At 60.0% G+C, this 10,504-nt stretch overlaps 1 protein-coding gene across 4 annotated transcripts; it reads left to right on the forward strand.

The window, feature by feature from the left end:
- Positions 1–2,036: 2,036 nt before the first annotated feature.
- SYTL1 (synaptotagmin like 1) lies at positions 2,037–10,500 on the forward strand. Of its 4 annotated transcripts, none has more exons than XM_032613156.1 (15): positions 2,037–2,167; positions 4,328–4,556; positions 5,542–5,690; positions 5,913–5,985; positions 6,067–6,112; positions 6,524–6,596; positions 6,842–6,942; positions 7,097–7,210; positions 7,448–7,614; positions 7,887–7,983; positions 8,324–8,482; positions 8,758–8,836; positions 8,960–9,059; positions 9,855–10,060; positions 10,269–10,500. In XM_032613156.1, exons 2-15 carry the CDS (start codon positions 4,366–4,368, stop codon positions 10,406–10,408), a joined length of 1,695 nt encoding a protein of 564 aa, XP_032469047.1. In that variant the 5' UTR covers positions 2,037–2,167; positions 4,328–4,365; the 3' UTR covers positions 10,409–10,500. The 4 variants fall into 4 exon arrangements, with proteins under 4 accessions (XP_032469047.1, XP_032469039.1, XP_032469029.1 ...); XM_032613148.1 differs by lacking the exon at positions 2,037–2,167 and adding an exon at positions 3,234–3,317; XM_032613138.1 differs by lacking the exon at positions 2,037–2,167 and adding an exon at positions 3,291–3,333.
- Positions 10,501–10,504: the final 4 nt, after the last annotated feature.

Below are 10,504 nucleotides of genomic sequence, written 5' to 3' on the forward strand. Positions count from 1 at the left end.
ATGGGGAAGGCATTCTGCAGCTGAGGAGCTGGGAGCACAAATGGGTCTGGGTGTTGAAGGGACAGGAAGCAGAGCCCGTAGGTAGGGCTCTAAGGACGTAGGAGACAGGAAATGAGGACCAGCCAGAACTAGGCAGGGCCCTGAGGGTTGGGTTGAGAGGGCAGGCAGCCCGAAGGATGATGGACTGTCTTGGGAGGTGAGACTCCTGCTGGTTTGGAGTAGAGTTGGTAAAGGGTCAGGGGGTTCCCCTGGTTGTCTGCTGGCACCTTCCAAAGCTGAGGAATGACAGATAAAAGTGGGATGCTGAAAGGGCCCTCTGACAGCTGTGCACTGAAGGGCTGGGGCGGGGTGGGGTGCTGAGTGTGGAGGCCAGGAGACAGGGAGGAGGAGGCTTCCAGGAGAGGCTGGGCAGGGACTGAAACCTGGGCAGTGGGAGGGTGGCAGAGGTGGGGGACAGATGGGAGAGAGTCCAACGAGTGGCAGCAAGCATTAGGAGGCCTGGGGGCCAGGTCATGAGGGCTCTTCACAAAAGTGGAAACTTGGAAATAGGAGAAGGTTTCAGGTGGGGAGGACACAGAGGAGTTGGGGTTGAGAAGACAGCAGGAGAGGGGTCCAGGAGAGTCACAGAGGCAAGGACAGGAGATCAGAAAGAGGAAGGGAGTTTAGAAGCCAGAAGAATAGACAGTGAAGTTTGATGCCTTCCATGGTGAGAGCCGAGAGGTGGGAGGGTTAGAGAAGCGTCCTTGGGGAGGAGCCAGGACAGAATGATGGGAAGGGGTGAGGGTACTGTAGGCCACTCCTCTCCCAGTCCGGGAGACTTGACAGAGGAGGCGGACATCACAGTAGCCGTTCCCACAGTGGATATTCAATGGCTATTGCATCTACAAATGCCTCTGCGTATTTATTAAGGGCCGGTAGGGGTCTAACTGAACTGTGGTGAGAGCCGTCTGAGGAGGGGTTATTACCCCTATTTAATAGATGAGGGAAAAGAGGCTCAGAAAATAAGACTGACTTGCAAAAATAAACGGGGAAGGTTGGACCTTGGGCTGGGGGTGGAGGAGGGACCGTCAGGGGCTCCGAGTGGTGGTAACCTTCCGAAGCCACTTCCGATGCTGGGGAGGAGGAGTGGGGTAAGCCCACTCCTTACCCACCTCCCCTCCTGGGGGTCTGTGAGGTGCCCTCTGATCTTTAAGCCATGGTGCAGGTGGGGCAAGACAGGCAGATTGAAATGAAGCAGACTTGGGGGCATCCGGAAGCTTTGCTGTGGCCTCGGCTCATGGTCCCAAAGCAAATGTAATCCAGGGCCCAACCTATTCTCAGGGTGGGGAAGAATGCGGGAGCAGAATGGGGGGTGCTCAGAGGGGCTCCCCACGGACAGAGGGAGGGTATGGGAGCCTCACTTTGGCCCTGGAAGAATCCAGGCCTCCTCAGACAGATGGGGCCCAGGGTGGCAGAGGGGACAGAGGGCAGCTCTGCTGAGGCCAGCACTTCCTGGGAGGCATATGTGGACATGGAGGGGACTCTGTTGGCCCGGGAACACCTGGTACCTCCTATATGCCAGCTTGTGCCAAGCACTTTCATTTCCCTCAGAGGCTCTTCACACCCTGTTCCCTGCAGTTTGCACGGGAGGAAAGTGCCGCTCAGAATGGTTGAGAGACCTGCCTAAGGTCACACAGTGGCACAGCAGGAACTATTCAGGGTTGTCTGGCTGCAGTCTGCAATCCTTCCACCACCCTGGTTCTCAGAAACGTTTCTAACTTTGCTTTCAAAGCAAGTTCCTATCAGCTCCTTAGTGGGCAGGGTGAGGCTGCTACCCATTCTACAGATGGGGCAACCAAGGCTCTGAGGGGTTGGGGCCAGCTCGAGTTACAGAATAAGTCTGCAGAGGAGCTGGGGCCAAGCCCCAGGCATCTCCTACCCACCAAACCTGCTCTGGGGTTGCTGAAAGCCCAGGCCGCGCCCCTGGGGAGCCGGGAGTCCAGGCCCGGTTTTGCATCAGGCCCTGTGAGAAGGTGTTTCCTCCTCCTCAGTGGGGCAGCCACTCCGCTGGGCCGCCGGTTGAGTCAGCCTTAGGCCCTCACTGCTCTTCTTCTGGTCCCTGAAACTCAGCTGCAGGGGAGCCGGGGTTACCCGACGAAGGTGTCCCCTCCATACTGGACCCCTACAGGTAATACACCTCGGGGCCAGAGGGCCCCTGCCAGTGTCCCGAGGGGTGGGCACTGCCACCTGGTGTCCTGAGCACCCTGTAGGACCCAGGGGTCGGGGAGGTGGAACATGTCTGGGGCTGGAACAGCCAGACAGATGGACAGACCCTTGAATTGACCAATGGGTCTGTCCCGTAAGTGTTGAAACAGAGTGGGGAAGACCAGACACTGGATTCTGCCTCTGGAACCAGAGGGGACTGCAGGGAGGGGTGTGCTGCTGGGGACCCTGGGCTCAGATACCCACAGCCCAGCCCAAGCAGACCTCAGGACAAGGGCGGGGAGGGTCAGTTCTGTGGAACGTCCCTCCACCTCCATACTCATACACACACACCTGGTGGCCCCCAGGGCACCAGAGTACACACCACAACACACAGCCCAGTCACACATACACACATGCGCACACACCCCACCGCGCTGTCGCCCAGAAAGTCACAGAACATATCACACAGACGAGAGTCCCCCATGCAGCACCACACTGTGACATGGTGCCCAGACACACATGCAGTGATACAACATTCACACCCACAAAATAAACAGCCTCCCAAATCCCACGGTCTGCAGACGCCTGCTGAACAGAGACTCACAGTGGCACCGGGTAACACAGGGGCAGCCACACAGGCTCACACACCAGGCCCCAGAAGAGCCCTAAACAGTGCGTCTGCAACACCCAGGACCTGCACACAGTAGATGTTCAGGAAATGCTGTTAACATCGGTCACACAGGCATTTCCACAGTGTCACACACGACACCCGATAGAGACACCCAGTCCCCCCTGGGTGAGGGTGGGGCAGCAGGGGGAGAGGGCTCGCTTGAGGGGTTCGCTGACTCAGCTGGGAGGGCACAGAGTGCGGGCTGGCGGCAGGCACAAGCCAGGACCTGCCCGCTGAGCGTCCTCTTCCCATCTCAGCCCTGCCTGGTGCCCCGGGAGGGAGGGGACTAAAGGGGCGGGAGGAGAGGAGAGACCGCCCAGTGGGCTCAGACCACGGCTCTGCCCACGGCCCAGTCACAGGCTCCTTGCCACGTCCACACGCCCCTCGGGGCTGAGCAAATGTTTTCCTTCCGGAGTCACCATGGTACCTTAGCTGCTTTGCAGCACTCGGCCTCCACCACCAGGTCCCACCCCAGCCAGGTCCTGGGTCAGGGCGTGGGGAACCCATGTGGCCAGAGTAAAGGGGTCCAGGGAGGGGCTCCAGGCCAGGGGGCAGGGCTGGCAGCAGGGGCAACCTTGGGCTGGAGGCCTCCATGGGAGTAGGTGCAGCAGTTACCTCTGGGGAAGTTAGGCTGTGAGCTGGGGAGGAGGCTGCCTCAGACAGGAAGGCCAAATAGGCCAGAGCAGGGTGGAGGGAGGTGAAGGGTGGAGGGAAAGGACCCAAGTCGGGAGATTCCCGGGGCAGGGTGGTGAGCAGATATGTGTGTGCGCCTGTGTGTCTGGCTGCGTGTTCGTGTGTGTGCATTTCCCATGTGTGCAGGTGCATGTATTTCTGCATTTAACTAGGCAGACTTTTACTAACCATCTGCTGTGTGCACAGTTCTGGCTTTGAGGATGAGGCCCTGTCCCTGACTTCAAGGAGCTCACCATCTAGTTTGGGGGATGCAGTATGTGCAAAAGTGTGTGCAATTTGTGTATATCTAAGGACAGGTCTTTGTCCCTGGACTTATTCTTGTATAGGTGAACCCACCTGTGGGTCCTTGTCTCCCGTGTGCGTGCGCCTGTGTGCAGGTTTAAGGATATGTTACGTACATCTCTTGGTCTGGACATGGATCTGGGCCTATGACTACATAGGGCCCTTTATGGGGGACTGGGTATGCACGAGCCTGTCTTTATATAGGTGTCAGTGTGCACGTGTGAGCAGGTGTGCATCTCACTGTGGGGAACTATATCTACATGTATCAGCGTGCGCATGTGCGTCTCTACATGTCTTTGAGTGTGTCCCTGAGTATGTTCATGGGTGTCGGTGTGCATGTGTCCACGAGTGCATCTCATGCCACCTTGATCTCAGCCTTCCTTGGCTTGTACCCCGCCCACCATGGGGGGCGTGTATATTTGGGCAGAAAAGGCAATTGGCTCCAGGATGTGCCCTGTATATGGGCAGGCCTTTACCTGACCCTTGCTCTGCCCCCAGGGAGCCATGTGTGCCCAGCCTGGCCGCTGCCCCAGCTGATGCCCCAGAGGGGCCACCCATCTCAAAAGGGGCTCTGGTCCCTGCCTGGCCTCCTCATGGCACATGAGCCACAGCCTGAGGCTGATGGGCTATTGGATCTCAGCTTCCTGACAGAGGAGGAGCAAGAGGCTATTGCCAAGGTCCTGAAGCGAGATGCCTGCCTGCGCCAGCTGGAGGAGGGACGGGTCAGGTAAGGCAGAGTAAGGGAGCCCCAGAGGAAGGGGCCTCAGCCACTGGGGGGCTTGGGTGACTCCCACCCTCTCCCCTACCAACGTGCAGCCTGTCAGATATCTGGGTAGGTCTTGTTTTTGCCCACTGGTCCACTCCACCCTTGGCCAGCTCAGTTCATCACCTCTCTCAGGGTGGCTGCACCAGCTCCCTCGCCGGCCTCCCTGCCTCCGGGCTCGCCCTTTCTGGCCCACCCTCCATGCTGCAGCTGGGACTCTCCAGATCTGTCTTTAATATCCTCTCCTGAAACCTCACATGGTTCCTCAGCATCTCCTGTCAGGGGCAAGCTCCGAAGCGTGGTCCACAGGCCTCCCTGGTTGGACCCTGCCAGCCTCTTCCACCAGTAAGCCTCACCCCCTGACACACATACACAGAATGTCCACTACAGCCACTTGGGTGCTCCACAGGTCCCCAAACACACCCTTCGCTTTTATGATGTTTCTCCTGCCTGGAAGAGCACAATGGCAGAGCAGCATGGGACTTACAAGTAGTGTTTGGGGACAGACAGACAACTCCTAGCTTGTAACCTTGGACCTCCCCAGTACCACTCTCCTCCTCATCTGTAAAATGGAGCTAACGAGCCCTACCTCAGAGAATTAGGAAGGATTATACACAGTCATTTAATGAATGATAACTATTTTTCTTCTCTACCTGGAGAACTCCAATTTGTCATTTAAGAGCAATTCACATGTCACCTCCTCTGGGAAGCCCTCCAGTATTCTCACAGACAAAGCTGGCCCTCTTACATACATCATGGCTCTACCTCACTATAGTGTACTTGTCCATTCTGGACTCAGTCTCCCCACCAACCTGAGCTCCTCCAAAGCAGGGATCAAGTCTGATTGGCTGTTGTACCCCCGGCCCCAGGTACAGGGCCTGGCACAGGGTGGGTGGCAATAACGTTGATTGCATGAGTGGTGACAGCCACGCCCTCCCCCATCCTCCAGCAAGCTCCGGACATCGCTGGCAGACCCTGGGCAGCTGAAGATCCTTACAGGCGACTGGTTCCAGGAAGCACGCTTCCAGCGGCACCACCACGCCCACCTTGGCTCTGACCTTGTTCGTGCCTCCATCCGCAGGAGGAAGGGCTCCAGGGGTGAGAGGAGCTCCCCAGAGTGGGGCACGCCTTGGGCAGCCCAGGTCACCGGGTGTATGTGGACAAGGACAGAGGGCCCCTGGTTTCAGTTCCAGCTGCCCCTGGCACTGTGTGACTTTGGGTGGGCACCACCCCTCCATGGGCTACAGGAGGTGGGTGGGCATCTCCAAGGGCCAGACATCCTGAGAAGAGAGTTTCACAGAACCTCTCACCTGGGTGCAGGAGACCAGGCTCAGGGCAGCGATGGGGAAGCACAGGCTGCTGGGAAAGAGACCGAAGAGGCACTGGAGCCCAGGTGAGGAGGCATGGCAGGGAGTGGAGGGTGCCTCCCAGTCACCTGGGGCCCATCTCTGACTATACCTCTCCCTCCTCCCAGGCTCCCCATGGACGAGGCCCCCCAAGAGAGGTTCAGCGAGGCTGAGGTGAGTAATGAATGACTGAATGGGCTAATGAATGAATGTACAGTGTCCCTGGCATGGAGGTGGGATGTGCTGGGGAAAGAGCCCAGCCTGAGAATTAGGAGACCCTGGCCTGGGCCTCTGTCATCCTCCTCTGTCAAATGGGGGTGTGGGCCCATCCTCTAAGGGAAACTCTGAATTGGTTACTAGGGGTGGACTGAGCTGGGTGAGGTCCAAGACTCAGATGCCACCAATGGGACCCTGGGAGTTAGGTAGGGCAGGCCCTGAAGTGTGAAGGGGTGTAAAGTACAGGCCAGACTTGTCCTGCAGCTGGTTGCCAGCTCTGCCCTGAGGGCAGTGCAGAATCTGAAGCTGGAACCTCTGACCCCTTCACCACTGGCCCCCTCTGTGACTTCTACCCCTTGCTTCTTTCAGGGACCTGATTTCCCCTCACCATATGTCCCCCCAAAGGCTTCAGATCATGAAGAGGAGCCCCAGGCCCAAGAAGGTGAGTGGGAAGTTGTGTGTTGGGGGCACAGAGAAGTTGCGGGGATCAGAGGCAGCTCTAAGTGACCCCAGCCACCTGTGTTCACCTTCCTCATCCTGCTTAGGGGGCGGGTAGGTGTGGTCTCCACCGGAGACCGCAGGGCAGCACTGGGGTCTGAATGCGGGTTGTCAGCCAGTCCCTCCAAATTTGCTCAGGGGCGGGGCGGGCTGGGGAGGGGCTCGCTGAGCTGTTTGTGCCCCTCCCAGCCCCTGGCCCCGGGGGCGTTCAGGCCTTCGCCGCGGAGGAGGCTGACCCTGAGCTGGAGCCTCCGTCGAGGGGAGAGGAGCCGCAGCCCCCGCCTGCCCAGGTAGGCGGGAGCGGCCCGCGGCTGCTCTCAAGACCCGGAGTGGATTCTGGGCGGGGAGTGCAGCTGCGCGAGGCTGCGAGCGGTTAGGGACCGAGAGCGGTCGCGGGAGGGGCGGGAGGTTAGGGGGCGCCCCCGTCATTTACCTCCTCCTCAGACCCAGGAGGCGTCCGAGATCCTGGAGAATGGGGAGGAGGCCCCGGGGCCCGACCTGTCACTCGACCGCGTGCTCAGCAGCAGCTCCTCCACGCCCAGCCTCAACTCCTCCACGGTGAGGGGGTGAGGGAGAAGGCCTGGAGTGGGGGTGGGGTGCGCCTCCCCTCCCCGTATCCCGAGGCGTTGCCCCTGCATGACCCCTCCCTTGACCCCCGGACCTGACACTCCAGCCTCCAGGCAAGCTACCTCACTTTACCTCCCTCGACTCCCACCTGAACTCTCCGCGCTCCCCTTCCCCGGCCCCGACGTGAGCCCCGCAGCCCGCCCTGACCTCCCCGTCCTCCGCCCGCAGCTGAGCAGCAGCCGAACGAGCCTGTCCGGGGAGGCGGAGGCGGGCGCGGTGCAGGTGCGCGGCTCCCTGTACTTCGCGCTGCGCTACGAGCCTGGTAACGCCCAGCTGCGCGTGCACGTGATCCAGTGCCAGGGCCTGGCCGCCGCCCGGCGCCGCCGCTCCGACCCGTGAGTGTCTGACCCCGCGAGGAGGGGCGCTAGGGAGCCGCTCTCACTGCCCAACCCCACCGCTTTTCTTGGCCTCAGTTTCCTCATCTTCAAAATGGGAATAACGTTCTTGGTAGACGCGGGAGCTGGGTGAGGTAACTCCTGTAAAGCGCTGCACGAGGCCTGGCACGCGAAGCTGCGTTCCCGGCTGTGACTGGGAAGTAGGCGCTGGAAGGGGCTGGAGGGGTAAAGGGGTCCCCCTTCACCTCCGGTCCTCACCTGCCCCGCTCCAGCTACGTCAAAAGCAAACTCCTCCCGGATAAGCAGAGCAAGCGCAAGACCTCAGTGAAGAAACGGAATCTGAACCCGGTCTTCAACGAGACTCTCTGGGTGAGGCCGCGACGCCAGGGCGGGCCCCCATTAAGGAACCGAACGCCCCTTCCTGCGGGGACCGGGTGTCGGGGGCAGCCATGGTGTCGTCATTGTCGGTCGTTCCAGTCCTCCATTCTAGGGGAGGAACGGCAGGGAGGCCCTCGCATTAACGCGCTCTCCAACATGTCAGTCTAGAGGTGGGCGCGGCGCTAGTCCGACCCCCATCAATACCCGTCCGGGGTTCCCCAGGATTCCTTCCAGCAAGGAGCGTGGTAGGATAAGCCCCAGCCAACACTCCCGCAACACTGAGGCCGGGGCCATCGACGCTGCTTCATTAAAGCATACCTCCTGTCCCCAGTACTCTGTCCCGCAGGCCGAGCTCCGGGGACGCGTGCTGAGCCTGTCCGTGTGGCACCGCGAAAGCCTGGGTCGCAACATCTTTCTGGGCGAAGTCGAAGTGCCCCTGGACACGTGGGACTGGGACTCCGAACCCACCTGGCTCCCCCTGCAGCCCCGGGTGAGCAGCTGGCCCGCGCGGGTAGACCCGCGGCGCAGATCTCCCGCCTTTACCGCACAGGTCTTTCCCCCAGTCCCCGTCAGCCTCGAAACCTTAGGGCCCCATGCAGAGGTCTGTCCCTGACTGCCGGTGGCAGGGCTCTCGGATTCCCCAGGCCGTTCTCTCGGCAGCCCCCTCCAAGACCCCGCCCCGTCGGTGTCTGGAGACTCCGCTCCCTTCTGGCCCCTTTTCCCTAGGACTTTGTCCCCACCCCCTGACGAGCCCGCCTCTCGCAGGTCCCGCCCTCTCCCGACGACCTTCCCAGCCGCGGACTGCTCTCTCTGTCCCTCAAGTACGTGCCCGCTGGCTCTGAGGGTGAGTGACCGCCGGCGAGAGGCCAAGCTGGACAGGCCTTGAGAGGCGGGGAATCTCTGTCCCGCAAGGGTGAGGGACAAGTGTCTGTCCTTGGGGCAGGGCCTGAGCCGAGCCTCTTCGCAGGCGCAGGACTGCCCTCGAGTGGGGAGCTGCACTTCTGGGTGAAGGAAGCTCAGGACCTCGTGCCTCTGCGCCCAGGATCCCTGGATACCTACATACAATGGTGAGGGGCATCGGTACTTCCCCGCCTCCCTTCCCTTCTCATGCAGTGGAGCTCCCCACCTTCAACAAACCCCTTCTGATCACCCACCCTTGATTCCCCACTCTGGGCTTTGACCGCTGAGCAGAGGTGGAGGGGACAGCTTGAGCCAAGGCCTGGAGTCAGGAGAGTTGAGGACTCCTCTGAGCAGCTGCATTTCAGTGACTGGAGCATAGGACTTGTTGGAGAGCTGAGGCTGAGACCTGGGAGGTCTCAGGGAAAGCCAGGCTGTGGGGTTTGGTCCTGAACTTGCAGTTCAGTGGTTTTGAAAGTAAGCACCGGAGGAATTCTAGGGGTGCCTCCAGGTGCTGTCCCACCCTCAGAGAGTAAAATAGAGGCAGGCCAGTGAGGTTCTGAGTCCCCAGCCTTGATGCAACAAAAGACATTGTTTTTCTTTTAGGTTTTGTACTTCTGAGTAATATTTTTGTCTTGCAGAAAGGGCTCCAAGGCTTTAAAAAGTTTGGAAACTACTTCTGGGGGGCTGTGAAGGGGACTGAGCTGAGAAGTAGCAGAACTGCATTTCAGAGACATTACTCTGGGGTCCTGTGAATAGGTGTTGTAACTTTTAAAGGCAGGAGATCTGAGAGGAGGTTGGCGCAAAGGTCCCAGGATACTGAGGGTTTGAGGCCAGTTCTCAGGCAGGAGCCAGAGGACATGGACATTATGAGGAAGTATGGGTAGGACTCGGTGACTGGTTGGTTCTGGGGAGGGTGAGGGGGTGGCCACTTGACGCCAGCCCACCCCCCCACCCCCCCACAGTTTGGTGCTGCCTGATGACAGCCAGGCCAGCCGCCAACGGACAAGGGTGGTGCGACGCAGCCTCAGCCCCACGTTCAATCACACCATGGTTTATGATGGCTTCGGTCCTGCTGACCTGCGCCAGGCCTGTGCTGAGCTCTCTCTCTGGGACCATGGGCCCCTGGCCAGTCGCCAGCTGGGGGGCACACGCCTCAGCCTGGGCACCGGTGAGTGGGGCAGAGCCCTGGGGGGACCCGATGCTAGGAGGCAGGGGCTTGACATGTGGCCCTGGGCGCTTCTCTGTCCTTTCCTGAGCTTTGGTGTCCACGGAGAACATGAGGGCAATAGTGCGTGATCTGGGAACAGGCAGGTGTTCCTTGGGACCTGGGGTGTCCAGTGTGACCGTGTCTTCCACCCCTGCCCGCCCACATCTAGGCAGCAGCTATGGGCTCCAGGTGCCCTGGATGGACTCCACACCTGAGGAGAGGCAGCTGTGGCAGACCCTTCTGGAGCGGCCATGTGAGTGGGTGCATGGCCTTCTGCCCCTCAGAACCAACCTGGCCCCCAGGACATAGCTGCCCTACAAGCCCTACAAAACCCCTCTTTCTGGACCCCCATCTCACGGCCTGCCCTTGGCTAAAGTCAATAAAGTCTATTCTGAGGGCAACAAG

This window comes from Phocoena sinus, chromosome 1 (genome assembly GCF_008692025.1).
Source record: "Phocoena sinus isolate mPhoSin1 chromosome 1, mPhoSin1.pri, whole genome shotgun sequence".
In the NCBI taxonomy this organism is placed as follows: Eukaryota; Metazoa; Chordata; class Mammalia; order Artiodactyla; family Phocoenidae; genus Phocoena; species Phocoena sinus.